At 40.4% G+C, this 24,877-nt stretch overlaps 1 protein-coding gene across 1 annotated transcript in view; it reads right to left on the bottom strand.

Moving 5' to 3' along the window:
- Positions 1-24,877, bottom strand: part of LOC136866659 (serpin B3) — a 229,936-nt gene that overhangs the window by 34,564 nt on the left and 170,495 nt on the right. The window contains exon 5 of the mRNA XM_067143777.2: positions 3,646-3,849. Within this exon, the coding sequence (XP_066999878.2) occupies positions 3,646-3,849 (204 nt within the window). The remainder of the gene's footprint in view (positions 1-3,645; positions 3,850-24,877) is intronic.

The following is a 24,877-nucleotide window of genomic DNA, read 5'->3' on the forward strand; positions in this document are numbered from 1 at the left end:
TATAGTAGAAACTTCGAAACTCGATTATGATTGGCAGTAGGAAATGTGGCCTGCCATTATCAACAAAATTTCCCCAATGCTTGCCTTACATCGAAAGCAACGTATGGTGTCCTCTCTGCTTTGTTTCCAGGATAGCGCTAAGGGACTTGCAATTTAATATAATCTTACTCACTGTTTTTACAGTAATTTACGGAGAAATCCGTATAATATGTGGAATACAGTAGTGAAGCACAGGTACATTTGCTAGTGTATGATGTAAAACGCGGAAACTATCAGCCATGAAATCCCGGTGCTACATAATGTTTAATTCTCAGAGAGTAAAGTAACCTCTATGGTAAATCCTCAGAGTAGACCCCTAGATTGTCCACAACTCGTTGCAAATGATGCGCGAGACGACGGGTATCAGTCACCTCGCCATGTGTGAATTTTGTAACCCCATATTTCATAGCATTGACAATGTCCACTCGCTTCCCAAGCCACCTTCTACAAAATAATTCTTTCGCTTTGCGGATGAGGTCAAAATCCAACAGAGACAGGTCCGGTAAGTATGGCGGGCGTTCCAGTACTTCCCACCCCCACGCTGAAGCTGCCCCGTCACATCCATTCTGCAAGGAGCCTGGCATGGGCTTAGAAGAAGGGAGAGCGAGTACTGATTATTTGGTTGCTATCCTCTTAATTTCCTCTTACAAATTCAAGGGGTACAAAAGATGCGTCCGCAAACATGTACCAGCAACTGATTTGTGCATTGAAATCACGGTTTTTCCTGTGATGGACAGTTCTCCTGTTCATTAACAAGGATCATTTTCGTGGCAGTCTTATAAATATTTTCTGGCTCAATTTTATTTTGCCTACCCTGTAGAAGGCAGAGTTCTGGTACACGGTAATAACGAGAGGAAGAAGATAACGAACGCTGGTTGCCTGGTTACCACAGTGTCGGTTTTCTCTCCACCCTAAAGTGATGACGCTAATTGCAGATAGACCACCAGCCCGAAAACACCTTGCAATGGTTATAGCGGCCGTCATTCCAATGTGTGAATTTGGGCGGGCTTGTGACTGCATCTACATGTCCCGCCCGCTTCCTCCCCACCTGCACTACTCATGGACAAGCTAGTGCAAGGCCAACCCCACGTAGCGACAGCCGAGATCAGGATGGGAATTACGAGACGACTAATCCGGAGATTTCTACGACGCGAGGTTTCTGGATGCTCTCGGACATTCTGGAACGTTTGGTCTCCTTATATAAAGGTGGCAGACGAACGCCAGACATTTCAGCTTGAGCTCAGTCTGAGAGCGATACCATTCAGTCGTGTTAGTGACATGAAAACTACCGCACCATTAGTTGTTAAATACCTCACGCCTGCAGAATTTTAACACGTATTACTATATTTACAGAAGAATGGAAAGAAAAATTGAGTCTGAGTCGTAAGAAGATCAGTTTGGCTTCTGAAGAAATGTAGGAACAGGTGTTGTGCAGTTGTGAGAGATACTGGCGGCGGATACGAGTACTCCAGCTGAGCGGCGAGGGAGAACACAGTAGAGGAACTGCGTGGGACATTCGTAGAGACTACTGTGTGAGTGTGAACCGCACGTACAGACTTGTGAGAATATTCGTGTGCGGAGTGCGCCCGCAAACAAGAATTAATAGTGAACTGTCCGAGGGTACAAGTGCATGAGTACGTGAACTGTATAACGTAACTGTTTAGTCTGTAAGAATTAGTCTGTGGTACTAGCGAGAGTAAACAGAGAGAATAGGAGAGAGAACGTCTACGAGTGTAACTGTGTACTTGTGTTAGTGAATATGAAGAGCTCAAATGGAAAACCACTTCAAGGGAAAGAGGACAAGGCAGAAAGATGGCAGGAACACTGACAGTTGTATCAAGGTAAAGGTGTAGATGATATGGTTCTGTAACAAAAAGAGGCTATTGATACTGATGACATAGGAGACCCAATTTGAGGTCAGAATTTGACGAATCTTTGAGAGACCAAAATAGGAACAAGGCATGCGGGGTTATTCCATTTAACGTGTAAGATGTATTAAACAGGAGGAGAAGTGCCATCCGATTTTCGGTAGAATGTTGTTATACCTTTTCCCAAGAAAGCCGGCGATGAAATTGTGAAAACTACCGCACCATATTTGTTAAGTATCTCACGCCTGAACAATTTTAACACGTATTATTTACAGAAGAATGGAAAGACAATTTGAGACTGAGTTGTGAAAAGATCAGTTTGGCTTCTGAAGAAATGTAGAAAAACGTGAAACAGTCCTGACTTAACGTCTGATCTTAGAGGATGGAATATTAAGAAGTACAAGCCCACGTACATGGCGTTCGTAGATCCAGAAAAAGCATTCGATAATGTTGATTGGACCAAGCTCTCTGAAATACTGAAAATGGTCTAGATCAGATAATAAGAACGAAGAATTACCTATATTCTGTATAAAAATCAGTCTGCAATGATAAGAACTGAGGGCTTTGAAAAAGCAGCAGCAATCCAATGTTTACACAGAACAGGCGGTAACGGAAATCAAAGAGGAATTTGTAAAAGGAATCACAATCCAAGGAGAGAAAATCAAAACTGAGATTTGTCGGTGATATTGTTATTCTGTCTCAGTCTGCAGAAGAATTGGATAAATTTTTGAATGGTCTGGGCACAGTCTTGGCGAAGGAGTACAAGATGAAAATAAATAAATAAATCCAAGAGAAAAGTAATGGAGTGTAGTCGAATGAAGTCTGGCGACGCAGGAAATATTAGGTTAAGAAATGAAGTCTTAAAAGAAGTGGATGAATGTTACTACATGGGCAGTAAAATAACTAACGATGGCAGAAATAAGCAGGACCTAAAATGCAGACTATCACAAGCCTTTCATAAGAAAATAAATTTACTTACTTCGAACATTGATATAGGAATTAGAAAGATGTTTTTGAAGGCTTTCGTCTGGAGCGTTGCAAAGAATGGAAGTGGAACATGGACGATTACTAGCTCAGAAAGAAAGATAATATAGGCTTTTGAAATATGGTATTACAGAAGAATGCTGAAGGTGAGATGGATAGGTCGAATCACAAATGAAGAGATACTGAATAGAATTGGTGAGAGGAGATCGATTTGGTTAAATTTGAAGAGAAGAAGAGATAGAATCACAGGACATATATTAAGACACCCAAGATTTTTTAAGTTGGTTTTTGAGGGAAGTGTCGGAGATAAGAACAGTTGGGTTGTACCAAGATATAAGAATAGCAGGCAAATTAGAGCAGATGTAAAATGTAGCCGTTATGTAGGAATGAAAGGCTTAGCACAGGATAAGGTTTCATGGACAGCTGCATCAAACCAGTGTAAGGACTGCTGACTCAAACAACAATAGTAGAATGAATAAATCTTGGTGTAGAAGCTACCAGTCGAATATATAAATAGTTACTACCTCACCAAATGGTTACAATATCCATGTTAATGTAAAGGAAAATTTAGGAAGAATGAACATTTAAATGGGAGTAACTGGGTTACAATATAATTGTGATTTAAAAAGAAATTCCGTGTTGAATTAATACTGAGCATTACTTTCTCCTCTTCCGTACTGACATGTCTCGACGCGCGTCCAAAGCTCCAAGACATCAACCACGTACCCACGACGGAGTGGTTCCAGTTACTCACCTTTTTTAGTGCAGGCTTCAGCTTGATAGAGTTGTGTAGCTGGAAGCGAGGTAACGAGATGATTACATTCTGGTAGGCCATTCGTGGTATATTAGTTATGTTCCGGAAGTCAATTTGGCTCTCTAACGCAGCAAACCCGTCTTCATTGCGTGGAAGCATGATCCACACGGCGAGCCGCCCTCCTGCCAGAGGTATCTGAACAACCTGCAACACATAGCACAATGTAGGTAGCCTAACATCCACTTTGGTAGGTAGCACAATCCACGCGGCGAGCCGCTCTCCTGCCAGAGGTATCTGAACAACCTGCAACACATAGCACAATGTAGGTAGCCTAACATCAACTTTGTTAGGTAGCACGATCTACATGGCGAGCCGCCCTCCTGCCAGAGGTAGCTGAACAACCTGCAACACATAGCACAAAAAAGGTAGCCTAACATCCACTTTGTTAGATAGCACGATCCACACGGCGAATCGCCCTCCTGTCAGAGATATCTGAACAACCTGCGACACATAGCGCAATATAGGTAACCTAACATCCACTTTGTTAGGTAGCATGATCCACACGGCGAGCCACCCTCCTGTCAGAGATATCTGAACCACCTGCGACACATAGCACAATAGAGGTAGCCTAACATCCACTTTGTTAGATAGCACGATCCACAAGGCGAGTCGCCCTCCTGTCAGAGATATCTGAACCACCTGCGACACATAGCACAATAGAGGTAGCCTAACATCCACTTTGTTAGGTAGCATGATCCACACGGCGAGCCACCCTCCTACCAGAGGTAGCTGAAGAACCTGCGATACATAGCACTATATGAGTAGCCTCTCATCCACTTTGGTAGGTATCACGATCCACAAGGCGAGGCATCCTACAGCTAGAGATAGCTGAAGAACCTGCAACACATAGCATAGTATAGGTAGCCTCTCATCCTCTTTGTTAGGTAGCACGATCCACACGCCGAGCCACCTTCCTGCCAGAGGTAGCTGATCCACCTGCGACACATAGCATAATATAGGTAACCGCACATCCACTTTGGTAGGTAGCACGATCCACATGGCGAGCCCCCTCCTGCCAGAAGTAGCTGTAGAACCTGCGACACATAGCACAGTATAGGTAGCCTAACATCCACTTTGGTAGGTAGCACGATCCACATGGCGAGCCCCCTCCTGCCAGAGGTAGCTGTAGAACCTGCGACACATAGCACAGTATAGGTAGCTTCTCATCCACTTTGGTAGGTATCACGATCCACTCGGCGAGTTGCTCTCCTGCCAGTGAGCAACCTGAGACACATAGCATATTATAGGTAACCGCACATCCACTTTGGTAGGTAGAGCGATCCACACGGCGAGTTGCTCTCCTGCCAGAGAGCAACCTGTGACACAAAGCATAATATAGGTAACCTCACATCCACTTTGGTAGGTAGAACGATCCACACGGCGAGCCCCCTCCTGCAAGAGGTAGCTGTAGAACCTGCGACACTCCCCACATTACTTCAGTCTAGATAATCCCTCAGCCACTTTATTAGCCATAAATGGATGAGAGGTTGTTTTAATTAACGTAATGTGCTGTATGTCGCAGGTACTAAAGTTACAGTGCGTTCCACCCATCGGTCGGCCAGTCGGCTCGCTGGGTCTGCTAGCCTGCCATTGACTCATCACAAGGGCCCGCATTTTATGCAATATCGTAGTGCGAAATATGTACATAAAATTTAGTAACTATCAATATAATATATATGTCCATAAAATATGTAATATTCATTAAATTATTAATCCAATGAATTTACAATATTGTTCGTATAGTCCTTTAATTGTGACTTATGATAATGATATGAGGTAATGACATAGTTTTAAATATCTCCATATTTTATGACAAAGTCACCTTTATTGCTTTAGATAATGTCTATAGCCAGCTGATTTCCAATTTTGACAGCATTAAATAATAAAATTAAAGGAAAAATTTGAAATACTTCAAATATTCAAAAGAATGTTATGCACCGTAAATCACGGAGTATGTTATACAAAGTATTGTTGTAGAAACTTTCCTGTTGCCTTCATGCCCTGAAAATGAAACTCATAAATGTTGCTAACTAAAGTTATAAAGCTATAGAATCTGTGTGTAAACCCCTATTAATACAACGAGTACTGTAACTATTTCTTATCGTGGTGCGCGGTATGTCACCATGTGCTTCTCCATTTTTTTCTATTGTGATGAACTGACGCTGTAGGCTGGGAAGGAACGTTCAACATTGCAGTACATATTTTAATAGATAAAACTAGCTGGGTGAAATATCTTCCAGGAGCTCTTCTTGTTCTCCACGGATGATAGTACAAACAGATAGAATTAGCAGGGAAGTCGTTAGAGGATTTGTAACACAATTTCTAGGTGTACGCCCTCCACATAGAGAGACTGTGCAGAAACTCGTAAACAAATTGAGAGGAACTGGTTCCTTACTCGATAAGAAGCGAAGCGAAGTGTTTAAAGCATGTACTTAACGAGAAAAAAAGTAAATGAAATCGCAGAAGCCCCCAGAAGCCGGGGTTTTGAAGATCTCAGCATGACGGGCTAAACATAAAGTGTATGCAACAAACCCTCAAATGTTGGATGAACTGAAAGAACATATCCGGAGAGTAATAGCCTCATTTATGGAAGATGAACTTACGCATGTGAATCGGAGTTTCCTAAGACGATGCCAGAAATGTGTGGATGCAGGAGGAGAACATTTCCAACATCCCCTGTCATAAGGTACGAGCTTATTTCCTTAAGTCTTTGTTACTGATTTTGTTAAGTCTTATTTTGTTAATTGCAATTGTTATCTCATGTCATGCGCGGATAACGTGAGCGAAGTTCTGTCCTTGTTGCTATGCCACAGAGCGGGGAGTGATGAGTCAACGGGAGGCAAATAAACTGGTCACGCCTGGCGGCCAACCGATGGGAGAAAATCGCTGTATTATTATTATTATAATACCTTCATTTACATGTCGTGACTCCGCTATGAAGCTTTCTATTCTGCCAAAGCATTTCTTGTAATGTACACACAGTTTAACAATGTATTACACACACACAACTGTACACATAGTTATAAAACAGATTAAAGGTAAGAAAAAATAAAAGTACATCAAATAATCCAAAATAAAGAAAATTGTCATAATGCATCAATAAGAACACATTTAGTAAGTCTTAGTGACACACGGAATGCAATTAAAAAACAAAAAAAACCAGAATTCATGTATTTACACTCAACTTGATCCGTCAATGTTCCGCTGCCAACATTTCTTTTTAAATACCGGTAGACAGGGTGTCCCTTAGGTTATTGGACAACGAATTCCATTTTCGAATTGCACTGACAACAATATAATGATTGTAGAGGTGGATCTGTGGCTTGGTATTTTGAGGATTAGATTAGGTGCGTTGCTATGTATGCTATTGGCTTTACGTCGCACCGACACAGATATATCTTATGGCGACGATGGGACAGGAAAGGACTAGGACTGGGAAGGAAGCGGCCGTGACCTTAATTAAGGTACAGCCCCAGCATTTGCCTGGTGTGAAAATGGGAAACCACGGAAAACCATCTTCAGGGCTGCCAACAGTGGGGTTCGAACCCATTATCTCCCGAATAATGGACACTGGCCGCACTTAAGCGACTGAAGCTATCGAGCTCGAGAGGTTAGGTGCAGCTCTGGACAGGATGCCATGGATGGTTGAGAGCAACTGGATGGAATATGTTAGATAAGATGTCTGCTCGTATATTATTAAATAAATACGCGGTATTTAGCTGCTGGAAATTGATTAACCTATACAATAGTCAAGATCGTGATGGTGGCTAGGAATGCAGAGGCTTAATTTTTTCTGTAGATGTGTATGGAACCTATCACGCAGAGAAACAATTCAGCAAGGTTAAATTAGGTGTTCTCTGATATATAATTTATCTGACTATCCAAGTTAACATTACTGTGATGATGATGATGCTTGTTGTTTAAAGGGGCCTAACATCGAGGTCATCGGCCCCTAATGGTACGAAATGAGACGAAATGGAATGACAAATTAAAAGCCCAAAATTCTCTACTGACCAGAATTCACAACATGAGGACGAAGAATGAATGGATGGATATGAATTTAAAACAATAAGTGGATGCCACGCGCAATACCTTACATTCTTAGAAACTGACGGAAAAACAATAGGATTACTGACCAAGGGACTGCTGCTAGAGCATAATACTGAATCGAGGATGCTTGCAGTCTAAAGGGGGTCCAAAATCCAAGTTATCGGCCCCTCATAACGGTACTTATCTCTAGGAAAGTAGAACCATGGCATTTGTCATGTTGCGGTACTAATCAAAAGTAGCAGAGACTTGCGGTATTCCACACATTATGGTACTACTCACAGGTTATGAAATTCGACATATAATACAGACCTATGGTTTTTCTCACATTGCGGCGCCATTTACAGGCAACGTAACCCTATGGTGTTCATCACATAAGAGTACTAACCACAGGGACCTTCCCCTATCCCGTGGTGTTCCTCATATAGTGGGAACTAATCATGGGCAAGGCAGAACCATGGTAGCTATCATCCCATGGTCCTGCTCATATGGTGGTACTAATCACAGGTACTGCAAAAGCCGACCGCACGGTGCTCCTGTGTGCTACTAATCACAAACCTATTTCGTACCTAATTTAGTGGTACTACGCGCAAGTGAAAGCGACCCCTGGTGTTCTCCGCGTGGTGGTACTAATCACAAGTAGTTTCATAGTTCTAATACAATCATCCCTTGGTCGCCCCTTTTAGTCGCCTCTCACGACAGGCAGGGGGTACCGCGGGTGTATTCTACATGTGCGTTCCCGCCCGCAAGAAGTAGTGTGTTTGGTCCGCGAGAGGTATTTTATTTCCCTCAAGTTCGCCGGCAAGCCGGTTAGGACCGCCCTATCCGCCACCTGGAACGCGCCACGTGGGAGTATCACCTCTCCCCCTGCTACGCCAGCGTAGTAGGTTCGTGGAACATTACTGTGAAGCGGAGTTCAACCAGGGACGATTTCTGCTTAAACAGTGCGGAAGGTAATTACTATAACTCGGATTTTTAGGTGGTAATAGGTTTGAATGCAGAGTAATTTGGTTTGTAGGAAGTGTGCTGCAACCCGTTGTACCACAATGTAGGAAGAGTAGCATACATTCAAGGAGTTCTGTAGGCTGTACCGCTAATATCTATGTAAATCTCATAGCATAGCCGTTGTACACTGTAGGGTATACTTGTTACTGGCTGAAGTAATTTTGCATTCTAAGCTATCAGTACCTAATAATCCGGGCTCTAGTAATTACAATACGGTAAAGTGTCATTGTCCGTACTCTTTTGAGTAGGGAAGTCGTTAGATGATTCATAACACAATTTACATGTACGCGCTCCACACAGAGACTGCGCGGAAACTTGTAGACAGATTCAGAGGAACGGGTTCTTTACTCGATAAGAATGGAAAGGTAAAGAAACGCGCGCTGAATGAGGACAAAGTGTATTAAATCGCAAAAATTAAAATTAAAACATACGCGTACAAATTCCCTACGGCGACTTCGATAAGAAAGGGTAGAACATTTGCAACATATTTTGTCGTGAGGTACCTACATGTTTATTTTTCTTTCTTTCTTAATCCGTTCAGTGTCCAGGGTCGGTTTTTTCCCTCGGACTCAGCGAGAGATACCATCTCTGTCGCCTCAAGGGCAGTGTCCTGGAGCGTGAGACATTGGGAGGAACAGTACCACGCCCAGGCTGCCTCACCTGCTATGCTGAACAGGGGCCTTGTGGAGGATGGGAAGATTGAAAGGGATAGGCAAGCAAGAGGGAAGGAAGCGGTCGTGGGCTTAAGTTAGGTACCATCCTTGTATTTTCCTGGAGGAGAAATGCGAAACCACGGAAAACCACTTCGAGGATGGCTGAGGTGGGAATCGAATCCAGTTCTACTCCATTGACCTCCCGAGGCTGAGTGGATCCCGTTTCAGCCCTCGTACCACTTTTCAAATTTCGTGGCAGAGCCGGGAATCGAACCCGGGCCTCCGGGACTGGCAGCTAATCACGCTAATTACTGCAGCACAAAAGCGGACTTTTATAATTTTAATTGTTAAGTTATGTTATGCGTCCGCCTCTCTGTTGTAGTGGTTAGTGTGATTAGCTGCTACCCCCAGAGGCCCGGGTTCGATTCGCGGCTATGCCACGAAATTTGAAAAGTGATACGAGGGCTGGAATGGGGTCTACTCAGCCTTGGGAGGTCAACTGAGTAGAGGTGGGTTCGATTCCCACCTCAGCCATCCTGGAAGTGTTTTTCCGTGGTTTCCCACTTCTCCTCCAGGCAAATGCCGGGATGGTACCTAACTTGAGGCCACGGCCGCTTCCTTCCCTCTTCCTTGTCTATCCCTTCCAATTTTACCATCCACCTCAAGGCCCCTGTTTAGCATAGCAGGTTAGGCTGCCTGGGCGAAGTACTGGTCATCCTCCCCAGTTGTAACCCCAGACCCAAAGTCTCACGCTCCAGGACACTGCCCTTGAGGTGGTAGAGGTGGGATCCCTCACTGAGTCCGATGGAAAAGCCAACTCGGGAAGGTAAGCAGATTAAGAAAGAAATATTATGTTATACAGTACAAAGTTAGGGAGTGCCATGTTTGTTGCTATGGAGTGGAGGCGAGAGTGATGAGTCAAAGGCAGACTGGCAGAGAGGCGCCGCCTTTACGTCGGCCGATCGATGAGAGGAACTCACTGTACCTCTTCGGGAATGACAGCTCGTCACGTGGACCCTGCTGCTTAACAAAGTGACGGAGTGATTGTCTTGAGTGAAGTAATATGCACGATCTACATGGCGAGATGTCCACCTTCCAGAGGCAATACAAGAATCTGTTGAATAATAACAACTAAAATGTTGATATCAGTAGCAGCAGTTAAACTAACAGACAAAAGTGGAGAATAATTCCTGTATACTCATATTCTGTGATGAAGTATTGGATGATGCTACCGACTTACCTGCAGAAGGCAATGAACTCCTTCATCCGTTTTATTTTTGCATTTAAACATACAACTCGTGGCACTCCCGATTATGAAACACTCGGCTGGTTAAGGATTAAGCAAATGAGATATTTACACAGTTTCAATCATACCCCAACTTTTGAATGAAGTAACACCGCAGTATCTTTCCTCAGACCTAAGCTACTAGTGTCATGCAAAATACGCTCTATACTTGGTTCATATTTGTCGAGCATGACCATGACCGATGTTTGCTTCTCAAAGGCGAGGCGAGATTTTTCTTTTGACCTTGCCGCTTGATACTCGCTCCTCACGCGCTCCTTCAGTTACGTGTAGTTACAGTTTCGTCTTTGTTTCTACTAATCGTGGAAGGACGTGGTAACACATCAACAATACTTTGCTAAAATTAGCACCAACACTAATCGGTTCATGCCCTAATTCTCTGGCAACAGTGTGCCATGGTCGCAAATCTTTGGCACACATGAAAACACACGTGATAGTTATGGTTAGCTTTGCATTGCCGGGCAATAATTGGCGATAACCTTTAGCATTAAATTTGCAAACGTGTTGTTTTAAATGAGTTGTACCGGATTTGTACGTTAACAATGCACAGAAAACATTCCCTGTCTGCTAGGTGTCTGCAGTGACCACAAGTGGGAAGTTCTTCCAAACATCAGAACTGACCCCATCTCTCTTCATTAGCTTATATTCACTGTTTTTGATTTTAGCCATAACGCTGCCCGTCGGTTCACGGTGGGTGATGAACGTCAGCTCAAAACTAATAGTTAACTCTCTAATTCCATCATCCTTTCAGGCCTCTAAATTCCCGGCCTTAGCCTTTGTACACAAGGCTGGATGAACCACCTTGCTTGTAATGGGAGTAAAGTAAGAAAGGTCATCCCTCACTAGTCAGCCAACTTCGCTTCGAACATGGCCTGTCGAACGAACTGGAGCGAACCCCGGACCTTTTTAGATTAAACGTTCCACTCATACGTGATGGTGGTTGCATATTCAGCAAGGCACGTCTTGCTCCGTCTTGGTTACCCGTCTCAAGTTCAAACAATGAATTATTTTATTACCCACCTGCCCTCCACTTATCAGCATTACATCCGATCCAGCTCCTCGTTTACTGCACTTAAAAATCGTACATCAGTCTACAATCGTTCATTTCTCGTGTCTGGTGCTAGGCTATGGAATTCTTTCCTGCACAACATTAGCCTCTTTTAAATTATATTACCGGGATTTCCTCCTAAATGCGTAGCTAACTTGTATGAACAGATGGGTGAATGTGAGAAACAATGATGTAGTACTTAAGTGTTTCCGTTAATGATATAACCGTAAAACCACCCAGTGGAGGTGATTATGGTGGGGAGAGGGCAGTCGAGTTTTATTCCATATTAGCTGCGTGAAACTAAGAATTGTCACAAAAACCAATGTGTACAAACCCTGTTGACTTTTCAGATAATTCATTCGTTTAACTTACTTAATTATCAAGAAAATTCTTAACGGAAATAGGCACAAAATGTCGTTCATGCCGGGCTGAATGGCTCAGACGGTTGAGGCGCTGACCTTCTGACCCTAACTTGGCAGGTTCCATCCTGCCTCAGTCCAGTGGTATTTGAAGGTGTTGAATTACGTCAGCCTCGTGTTGGTAGATTTACTGGCATGTAAAATAACTCCTTCGGGATTAAATTCCGGCACCTCGGCGTCTCAGAAAACCGTAAAAAGGTAGTTAGTGGATAGAAAAGCCAATATTATTATTATTATTATTATTATTATTATTATTATTATTATTATTATTATATTATTTTTCCGTGAAGAACGTTTTCTCTTCTCCCCCTTCGTCTTATTTTATCTGTGTTCTTCGTTTGTGATCGTGCTTGCAAGCTGTTTTAATTGTGTTCTTATTTGTACGTGTTGTATAATGTATTCTTTGGATTGCCCTTTTCTTCCTTAAATAAAGTCTGGTCTTCATCCCCTTATGGCCTCAGGATAGGGGGAAGTTTCTTCCCGTCCTGGTATATTTCCCCGCCTTAAGTTGGCTATCTTCCTCTTGGCTCCACGTTCTGGTGAGAAACATCCCACCCCTTTTGGTGCGCCAATCAGAGGCGGGGCACTTTGCGCGTACCTTTTCCCGCTCCGGGAAGGCTAGCGCTCGCTTCATCTTGTTGTCATTAGCTCGTTCGTTACACAATTGCGGGCAGGTCCTGCTGCAGCCTCGAAACTGAGTACACACTAGACGTGGAGGTAAGACTTACAGAATTTTTCCCTTGTGTAGCTCGATATGAAGAGTTTGAGGAAGCGGATCGCAATCTTTGAGCTATGTATAAGCCCCAGTTAATGAAAAGTTTTAAAAGGGTTCTCGGCCCGTGTATACTTCACTCTTAAACATGGTATGGATGTTAGATTTATATTATGGTCTTACGACCAGTGTTTCGCTCAACTATGTTGTCTCTTGAATATGGACAGATCACTTTTAATTGTTGTTTGTTAATTTAAAGTTGCGTAAAGTCCTTCGTTTGAGGAGTTTAAGGGATCTGTATAGTTACTGGGTATGTGAAAGTATAAGCCCCAGTTAATGAATATTGCGGTATTTTATTTCTGGTTGTAATGAGTTTACTTTCGAGGCATATGCTTTCGCGCAGCATTTCTAATGCCTGGTTGCAGAAAAGCAAATCAAAGTTTGACTGGAGTTTGATTGGAAATCAGTGTGGGTTTTACTGGCATTCATCCTGTGTGAGTTGCAGAAACAGCAATCAGTGTTTGATCAATGATCCATCTCCCATCAGATTTGACCAGCAAATTCATGCTGATCAAGCACTGAATCTCCAATCAGTGCTTGCAGACTGCAGTCTTTAAACTCAAGGATGCTTTCCTTTCATTAAATACATCAGATTAAAAGTTTCAATGATACATAAATTCAAGTTCTTGTAGGAAGTGCGATGCGAGTGACGTACTATTTTGTTTTCCTCAATCTTGAACATGGATCGAGTTAATTTATATCCATCAAATCTTGAAATAAATACTTATCTCTGGCATATTAATATCCATGTAAACCCAGACTTTTAGAATTAATAAGCCAATGTGACAAAACTTCAACTTATCCACAGTAATTTTGCCCATACAGCATCCGTTTTTTACTTTTCAATTATATGCACGTATCCCTCAACTATATTAAGTAAGAGGGCTCTATCATTCAATGAAAAATCTGGCCCTCTCCCTTTCTTAGTGGGGATATCACTCATATTGTCGAAAATTAATTAAATCAAATGAAAGCCTCAAATCCGCCCTGTTTTCACCTTTCTCAAACACGATCAGGATCAGCTGTTCCCTAATTCACTGCCACTTTGGTGTCTTTCCTAGATACCAAAAAGGATAAAATAGACACCATCCTTAATGAATCAACACAGCAGTGATCAATAATTATGCTGCTGCCAGATTTATTTCCTTCTTAGAACTTCAATCAGTAAATTGGAGAAAGTTGATTGGGGTTTAGGTTTTCTGCAGCACACTCTGCAATTAAAGTTGATAGACAATCAACTGATCTGCCATTAAGGGCTGATTTGATGGACCTTCTTGCAACCGGGCATTAGTCTAGGATTATTTTGGAAATCTGGCATACCAAGAAACCCTACAATTTGGTGTTTGTGTGAAGGCGATGTCTTGTGTTTTCAGGGCTAAGCCCCCGTTCCCCCGTTACTAGTGAATAGTATGTTAACTAGTGAATTGTGCTAGGCACATGTGTTTATAGTATTTTAGTAAATTGGGTTTTGAAATGGGACATGTCCCTGGCTTTTAGAAAAATTGTGTATGGAAGTAATGCAATGACTTCCATGTATGTAATATCTGGCAAACATAACGTGCCTTTACGCCCAATTCCCTCGGCCCACCCTGGGACAGTGTTCCATGCATATCCACACCCAGAACTTGCGTCTATGGACTGCCTGGAGCATGGTGAGGTATCCAGTGGCCAGCAAGATCGCCGGTACTCTCCATCAGTGAACATGTGTGGGATGACATTGGAAGGGGACTCCAAGCCCAGTACCAACCTGCGGGATCAGGAGGGACAGCTGCAACATTTGTGTTTGTGCATAGTAACAACCTGTTGTAATTAGGGTACGTCTGAACGTAGTTTAAAATTATTGTAGTGTAGTATAGTATCCTATTAGAAATGAGTGTGTTTATTCTATTACTGTGAAATATTTGTGTAGTATAGTATCTGTAGTATCTGTGGTGTCTGTAGTAACACTATTACTGGAATTATGCTGTAGTAATTAGGGTAGACTTAACTGCAGTTTAGAATTGTGTAATTCTTGTGTATTACTTTCGGTTTTCAGTAATTAACAGCAATTTTCATTCTGTTAGGGTGTCGTAGGAAAAAATCGTACAACTAAGTAGTGTTGTAGTGTAGTAGTAGCCCATATTAATTACTTTATTGTCGTGTGATCTTTGTGAACTACCCTAGATCATATTTATTTCCTTTCATTTTTATTTTGCACCGAATAAGTTACTTTTCCTTTTCTTTTCATTATTCCGTAAAAAATGTCTAAGGAGGGCGTTACCAGGCATTAAGGCGTATGAGGGAGGAGTTTGAGAGTTTGAGAGAGACAATTAAGATTTTCTCAAAGGACAGGAAGAAAAGTCGGCCTCCCTCAAAATTCTACAGGGTAGAGTGGGTGTAAAAGTGGGATGGGAAGGAAAGAGGAGAATTGTAGGAGACAGGCGGTCTAAGAAGGAGATTGCAGCCTAAGGGCTCTCTTCAGGATCAGAATTCAGGTCAGGTGTCTGTGAGAAATCGGTACGAGTCACTGCAGGTAGAAAAACCGAGGGAAGATGAGGAACAGGGAACTTATGCTGAGAAGTGTGGAAGTAGCAGGAAAGGAAAAAGTAGGAAAGGGAAATGAGGAGTAGTGGATAGGAAAAGACGGTGGAACAGGGTCATGTGAGGGAGAAAAAGGAGGACGAAGTAGCTTCAGCAGCAGTGAGAGAAGATAGGACTGAGCAGGAGGGGAGGGGATCAAATGAGGTGGGTAGCGTTGAGGTTCTGGTCATTGGGGATTCCATGGTTAGACATGTGGGGAAAGTGTGTGGAGGAAAGGGAACCAGGGTAGAGTGTTATCCCTGAATTAGATCGAGGCAGATGTTGGGGAAAGTAGAAGAAGGAAGAGGGAAAGGAGAAGGTGGTAGTGTTTCACGTTGGTACTAACAACGTAAGAAGCAGGTATACGTACCAACATAGTTGGGGATGTGTGGGATCTGGTAAATGCAGCACGAGTGAAGTTTAAGGAAGCGGAGATTGTTATCAGTAGAATACTGTGAAGGAAGGATACTGACTGGAGGGTGATTGGGGATTTAAATGAGACTATGGAGTGGGTATGTGGAGAACTGGGAGTGAGATTTCTAGATCCTAATGGGCGGGTAGGAGACAGGGATCTGTGTTCAGATGGCCTTCATTTAAACCACAGTGGTACATATAGGTTAGTAAATTTGTTTAGAAGTGTTATAGACAAGTACATTCAGGGAAACGGGGTGACCTAGGTAGAGGTGGTAAGGTTACAGGGAAATGGAAGTCAAGTAGGGATGACATAAAAATGTTAGTGCTCAACTGTAGAAGTTTTGTAAAGAAAGAATCGAATTAAGTAATTTAATAGATATATACTAACCAGATATTGTAAATAGGAGTTGAATCATAGCTGAGAAATGATATAATGAATGCAGAAATAAGCTCACTGAACTGGAGTGTGTGTCGTAGAGATAGAATAGGAATAGTAGTAGGGGGAGTATTCATTCTGGTGAAAGAAGAATTTGTAACCTACGAAAATGTTAAAGATGACAAACATTAAATTCTAGGTGTAAGGATCATCTCTAAAGGTAATAGGCAATTTGATGTTTTTGGAGTGTGTAGACCGGGAAAGGGTAGCGCTGATGCTGATTCAGAATTATTTGATAAGATAATCACCTATGTGGGAAACGGTATGGAAAGGAACGTGATAGTAGCGGGAGATCTGAATTTACCAGATGTCAATTGGGAAGGTAATGCGAACGACAGGAAGCATGGCCAGCAAATGGCAAATAAGTTTATATGGGAAGGGCAGCTAATTCAGAAAGTGATGGAACCAACCAGAGGACGTGGTGCTGCTATAACCAGAGGAGCTCCATAGAGAAACCGAAGTAATAGATGGTATTAGTGATCACGAAGCTGTTTATGTCTTAGTAAAAAATAAATGTGAAAAAAGGAAGGTATTGAAATTGGGACTATTAGTCAATACTATATGGCTGATAAAACAGGCATGAGGGAGTTTTAAGGAAGAAACTATGATCTCTGGAAAACGGTAAATACTACGTAAAAATGTAAACAGACCCTGGGATGAGTTTAAAGCAATTGTCGAGGAATGTGTAAATAGGTTTGTGCCTTTGAAGGGGGTAGATATAGTAAAGATCCACTATATTAGAACAGAGAAGTAAAGAGCCTAAGAAGGAGTTGCAGGTTGGAAGGAAATAGAGTTAGAAATGACTGTGGAAGTAAGGAGAAATTGAAGGAACTTACTAGGAAATTGAATGTAGCAAAGAAGTTAGCTAAGGGCAACATGATGGCAAGCATAATGAGCGGTCATACAAATTTTAGTGAAAAATTGAAGAGTATGTATAGGTACTTTTAGACAGAAGCAGGTTCCAAGAAGGACATTCCAGGAATCATTATTGAACAAGGGAGTGTGTATGCGAGGATATTTGAAAGGCAGAAGTATTTAGTCAGCAGTATGTGAAGATTGTTGATTACAAGGATATGTCCAGATAGATGAGGTGACTAATACTAAAGAAGTAATAAAATTTACATATGATAACAATGACATTTACAATAAGATACAAAAGTTGAAAACTAGAAAAGCGGCTGGAATTGATCAGATTTCTGGGGATATACTAAAGACAATGGGTTGGGATGTAGTACCATATCTGAAGTACTTATTTGATTATTGTTTGGCCGAAGGAGCTATACCAGATGAATGGAGAGTTGCTATAGTAGCCCCTGTGTATAAAGGAGATGGTGATAGACATAAAGCTAAAAAGTACAAGCCAGTTAGTTTGACATCCATTGCATGTAAGTTTTGGGAAAGCATTCTTTCTGATTTTATTAGACATGTTTGCGAAATTAATAACTACTTTGATAGAAGGAAGTTTGGGTTTAGGAAAGGTTATTCCACTGAAACTCAACTTGTATGTTTCCAGCAAGATTTAGCATATATCCTGGATTCAGGAGGTCAAATGACTGTATCGCGATTGACCTATCTAAGAAATTTGATAGGGTAGATCATGGGAGACTACTGGCAAATATGAGTGCAATTGGACTAGAAGGATGAGTGACTGAATGGGTGGCTATATTTCTAGAAAATAGAACACTGAGAATTAGAGTAGGTGAAGCTTTATCTGACCCTGTAATAATTAAGAGGGGAAATCCTCAAGGCAGTATTATCGGACCTTCATGTTTTCTTATATATATATTAATGAAATGTGTAAAGAAGTGGAATCAGAGAGAAGGCTGTTTGTATATTATATTCCGTACACAGTAATAAACAGGTTACAAAATTGTGAGCAACTGCAAAATGACATTTATAATGTTGTGAGATGGACAGTATGAAATTGTATGGTGATAAACAGGGTTAAAAGTGACATCGTGAGCTTCACAAATAGGAAAAGTCCTCTCAGTTTTAATTACTGCGTTGATGGGGCGAAAGTTCCCTTTGGGGATCATTGTAACTACCTAGGTGAAGGAAAGATCTTCTATGGGGTAATCACATAAATATGATTGTAAATAAAGGTTACAGATCTCTGCACATGGTTACGAGGGTATTTAGGGGTTATAGTAAGAATGTAAAGGAGAGGGCATATACGTCTCTGGTAGGACCCTAACTAGAGTATGGTTCCAGCGTATGGGACCCTTACCAGGATTACTTGATTCGAGAGCTGGAAAAAATCCAAAGAAAAGTAGCTCGATTTGTTCGGGGTGATTTCCGACAAGAGAGTAGCTTTACAAAAATGTTGCAAAGTTTGGGCTGGGAAGTCTTGGAAGAAAGGAGACGAGCTGCTCTACTAATTGGTACGTTTGGAGCTATCAGTGGAGAGACGGCATGGAATGACATCCATAGATCAATAAATTTGAGCGGTGTCTTTAAAAGTAGGAAAGATCACAATATGAAGATAAAGTTGAAATTCAAGAGGGAAAATTGGGGCAAATATTCGTTTAGATAAGGGGATTTAGGGATTCAATAACTTACCAAACGAAATGTACAATCAATTTCCAAATTCTTTACAGTTATTTACGAGAAGGCTAGGAAAACAACAGATAGGGAATCTGCCACCAGGGCGACTGCCCTAAATGCAGATCAGCAGTGACTGAAAATGACATTGAAGTAAGTTATGACGAACTTGCCTCAGGAGAGCATCCAAAGGCTGTTTGACACCGCATTTTGGTCAGGGAGAGAGTGGGGAGAGGGGTGCGACACCCTACTGACCTGGCGCCAACATTCCATCTGTAATTCCCAACGGCTTGCCTCTTTCATCGCATATTGTAACCAGTTCAGTAAAGGCACATGGTCTTTCAGCTTATGTATGCTTATGTATTCTTAACATTTTTTCAGACAGTTTATATTTTATATTGTAGGTGTTGTGGGTTTTGCGAGTAACTCACGTGGTAGAGCGCTGGCTTGTTCAATCCTGGCTCAGAGCGGTGGTAAATGAAGTTACCGGTACTGAAATACGTCAGCCTCAAGTGGTAGATTTACTTGCACGCTGAAGAGCTCCTACGGGAAGAAATAGCGGCACCTCGGAGTTTCCGGAAGCCGTAGAAATGTACTTAGTGGGACGAGAAACAAACTGCATTAAAAACAAATATAGATAACCATTCAAACAGGAGAGAGCACGAAGTTCAGGGAGCAATATCAGAGGCGTAACGAGCAGAGCCATGCAGACAAATTGACGAATTTAAAAGCCGTACCAAGCTGAGATTGCTGTTCAACGTGAATTTCCTTCTAGTAGTCGAAACTTGAAGTACAAGTGTTCTGAACTTGCTCAGACTGTTCCGTTTCTCCTGTGTTGTGTACGACTAATACTTACGGTAGTTAGTAGAATGCAGTTTGTGTTGGCATGGCTGATGTTGCTGGTGCGTCTACTAACACGGAATACATTGACATTGTTCTGTTGTTCGGTGAAATTGTGCAAAATTTACAGTACAATATCTTAAGCCATCTCTTTTGAGTTTCAACCCAGTTAATTTATAACAGTTAGATTCTTCAGTCTGTTGAAAATAATTTTGAGTAATAAATTTACCGTAACAGTATTATACTTGAAAAACGAAAACTTAACTAGTTAAGAACCTAAGAGTTATAAATTGGACAAAATGTTGCTGTAGCCAGCAGAATTTACCAAGAGAGGTTTCCATTGCATTCGGGTCGCTCAGCGGTAGTCTGAGAGCATTCAATAAATTCATTTATTAACTCATTCATTCAATCCATCACTCATTCATTAACGAATGCTCTCTCTCCGGTTGGTGGCTATCCGTGACCGGGTGAGAACGCGAACACAATTCAAGCACGAAATAATTACTTCACCAATTCATGTAGTCATTAATTAGTCCAAATATATGTTGTAATTGTAGGATAACTCTTAAACATACGTAAGCACTAATAAAACTTAGGGATGGCATATACATGTTTGTCGTAGACTATATAACTCTGTTAACGACTAGCATATAATTTAATAAATAAATAAATAAATAAATAAATAAATAAATAAATAAATAAATAAATAAATAAATAAATAAATACAATTTAGAAAATGGGTCGAAATAGTTATTTTTAATTGTAATATTTAATATATTAATAGATAAATAATAATAATAATAATAATAATAATAATAATAATAATAATAATAATAATATTAATAAAGAAAATAATGCATGTATCAAGGCAAATTCCACGTGATACGAAACTGGGAGATGAGCCAATTCAATTCAGTTCAATTCAATTCAATTCAATTCAATTCAATTCAATTCAATTCAATTCAATTCAATCCAATTCTTTGCGTCGGTACACCTCATTTCATCATCGCCATTGGGTTTTGTGATTTTCATATAACTGCAAAACCTCTGGTAGTGCTATTTAGAGATCTAGCCAAGCTCCGGGCTGCTCAACTAACAGACAGACATGCGGAAATGAAATGACTAACTATAACCATTCGTGTGGGTGTGGTTTGAAATAAATGTGTGTTTACGATTAAGCCGTGGCTGGTGTCAGCGTATTACAAGGGATTCCACTCATGTGCATGGATATTGGACGAGTACCGGTTATATCTTTCTTATTCAACGTCAGGCTCATACAAACAGAGTAAAATTTACGTTCCACCTAATTACGTAAGGCTATATTAACTCATAAGCTAACGGAATGGGAAGATCGCAATATAATTTTTGAAAGGATATTCCACTTTAATTAATCATTCATGCGAAATAAAATAATAATCATAATCATTTAACAAGACAACATGGTTGAAATAGTAAATATCATGCCGTTTAACTTTTGTTGGTTTTCATTAAACACATCATAAACAGCCCTCTGACTCTAATTTTCATAAAAATTCCATAATTAAATTCAACACAACATTTTCTGAAAGATTGATCACGAAATAATTAATTGCTTAACAATTCTTTAAAATATCTGCCAATCACGAAATTAATTATATAAATGTTCACTTTGTTCATTCATTTTTGTCACTTATTGGCCGAAAGTTTGTCCTCCTATATTCTATTCCATCGTCTTGCTATCTATCAACCTAAAGTACAACTTGAATATCCTAACGATCCTGTCTTAACCAGCCAAAGTGACCAGAAAATTTTAATGAATAAATCAATCATGGTAACAACTAAACACATCTGGAACCTTCTTTTCCGTCGTACCTAAAAGTAAATAACGTCTAACTACGAACATAATTAGTGTAAACGATAATAATAGGATGTCCTCATAGCATCTGCTCTCCTCCAAAGATTTCCTGTAAATAAATACTACTGCCTAAGAAATTAATTACTACAAGCAACTACTCACTAAATGCTAGCGTATGCTAGCGTACTGCACCAGGTGACATTATCTTTAAAACAACATATCTCGTTATTTATTCGTGTCATTTATCGAAGATCCTCTCAGCAATTCATGCTTCAAATGCACACATCTTACCTTCTTGCTGCCATGGATTAATATTTTGATGATTTCTCACACGCTCGACATTTATAATCTCCGGGATACCCTTTAAAATACCGTCAGTATATCCTATCGCTTGCATATCCGAAAATGCTTTTAAAATTGCACGATGAACATCTCATTCTAACCATCCTCAACATAGGTTTACTGACATTCTCAATAACTCAGTATATTTGCATAGTATCTAAAACCATTTCATTAAAATAGCCGCATTTATATCACCATAATATTCTCGACGGCCCTATCATTCATTATATCTTACCTCATTTTCATCATGCCTATACATTATCACCCTAAATACATCAGCACATGTATCCGAAGAACCTCATAAATACACGCATGCAAAATCATCCATTATAATTGACAGCATAATAGCATTTCTCTCAATTGATACGCAACATAAATCATACTACAAAGATCTCGACACTGACGCTTTAACTACATAATCATTCATTAGAATTACAAATGCAGCATCCAATATATTACGTCATTTACGAATGTCATATCTTGTAAACATTCGGACGATATTAGGAAAACCCATACAACATTCCACAATTGCATGCCTATCATTACCTAAACATTCACGGTAATCCGAATTATTATTCTCACCAATGACCGGGTTACTACTCTCTAACAGATACATTCAACGATCACATTAGGTTACTCAAGTTGTGTACCATTTAAGTCACTTTAATAATACAATCAAATCTAATTCTACGATAAACTTTCTACAGATAGAATAGAGGAAATACAACGCTTGGGTTACTTATCGTTGACGACTCTGGTGTTTCATCCCATCTTCCAGGTCGTTGTAACCATGGACACTCATTTCACGTCATCTTTAGGTACTTCCACATGAACTAGGACCCTTCAAGACACTAGTCTTGATTTAGGCCCACATCTCTGCCCTAATTGAATGCATTATTATGGTAAATCAGGTCCGTCGTCCCTCCAATCTGCAACTTGTACAATTAAGATTAGTACAATGCTACAGCATATTCAAAGTAATTCAGTTTTGTTTACTACACTCGTCTTATTCTAGTGTATTAATATTACACAATTTCTTATCGAACTCTAGTATATTTTATAATAGCTATTTCTTATAATTTTCTCAATCTCTTTCTCAACGTGTGCCAGAGCTTTCTTTTTAATCAACCTTCTTCTAATATTTTATCACATAGTCATAAAAACAAAACCTCATTTTTAATATATTCCAATAATACATCAGTTCGCATTTTATAACTCCTATCAAAATTACCATAATGTAATCTCCCTTCAATCCGTTTTTGACATTTGAGGAACATTCTATGTAACAAGGTTACTCTCTTCATTTCAGGAAACACACAAAGGAACACATTCAGCTATTCATTCGTCTTCTTAATGTATACAATCGATTACTCCATATATGCCTTCTTGATAATTAACTTGCACTGTTTCAAACCGTTCCATGGCCTCCGCCACGTGAAGTTCCTGGACCTGAATATTACATACAAGACTTGACTTCTTCTCAGCTGTTGGTATAATCTTTTATTTGCTGGTCTCCATTCATTTCTCAACTCACGTTTTCTTAAATCAATTATCTGAACACAACTGGGTTCTGAGCTTATGAATCTCCCCTCATTTTATTTGGATTAAGTTCCTATTAAATGAGCGAGTTATCTCGACTTACGGACCTAGTTGGACGTATAGACTGGACGTATTTTTGCCGGAAGTATACTTCTGGACGTTGACCTTTTCTTATAATAACTTTCAATGGCTCCCTCATACTCGACCTAGAGACAATTCAAGGGTTATACTAACAAAAGAAGGGTAAGAGGAGAAGCAAAATCATTACCCACCAGTGGCGGCTGGCGCGTTAGGTCACAGTGTCACGTGCCCTCTCAATAAACATTCAAATTTTAATTTTTACTTCTCAGTACACTGTACACAGGGGGCAACAGGTTTTAATATCGTAATAAAGGTGACTATTACTTCTAAACTGCGAGATATGGCTTCAGGATAGAACATAAAATCGTATATATCAGCTCCCGGTCACAATCCCCTTGTGACCTTAGAGCAGATATTTAAAGTACATGCACATGTAAACCGTAATGTTAAGCATTGGAAATCCTTAAATTGTGTATGAAATTTTGTATGAGGATGCTGGGTTTAAAATATGAAACTAGTAGTATTTCTTGTTGTTGTTGTTGTTGGGTAATTATGTTTTAACTTTACTTTATTATCGCACTAATGTAAGTGACCATTGCCACCGGGACATTTCACAATGGTGATTTATTTGCTAATAATAGTAATAATAATGGTCTCCAAACGTTGCCGCTGGATATGTTTCTTTGGGAAGAGGCTTAATGTAATGAGAGAGGCTCTGTCACAAGGAAACTGTAAGAAGGATAGCAGGTAGTTCAAGGACTTGTATTTCCGAATGTGCTGCTATTGAAAATAATACTGCAATCATACCTGTACCGGGAGGTACACCTCAGCCCCGCACATTTAAAAGAAGCGCCTTAAGGAACTCTATCTATCGAACAACTCGTGAAACTGCTAATGCATAAAGTTGGGACATTGTTCAGGAGATGTCACTACTGAATAACTGAGAAATGTCTTATTTTAAAGTTTCCTAAACTGACTGGAGTTCTTTGTTTGGTTTTGGTGTGCATCAAGAAGTTTGAACTTTTCTACCTAGATGTCTCTACAAAAATCTGGTGCAAGGTGGAAGAATTAGTGAGTTAAATAAGTTTTGTGCTTATAGGTTTTCTCAACAAAATTAACTTTCATTTATTTTGGTACTTCAAGGTTTGCAACACTTCCTTCCCATCCCGCCAGCTTTTGAATCTGTGCAATAAGAAATTTTCTGTATTTATTTTTCAACCAATAATGACCTCCGTGTAACTTTTTATTCTGCCAATAAAATGACAGGGCATGTACCTATTTAGTCCAGAGCCTTCTCGAAGTATCCTCTCGGGTATATAAGCTGCAGCTTTTCAAGCTA

This window comes from Anabrus simplex, chromosome 3 (genome assembly GCF_040414725.1).
Source record: "Anabrus simplex isolate iqAnaSimp1 chromosome 3, ASM4041472v1, whole genome shotgun sequence".
Classification (NCBI taxonomy): Eukaryota; Metazoa; Arthropoda; class Insecta; order Orthoptera; family Tettigoniidae; genus Anabrus; species Anabrus simplex.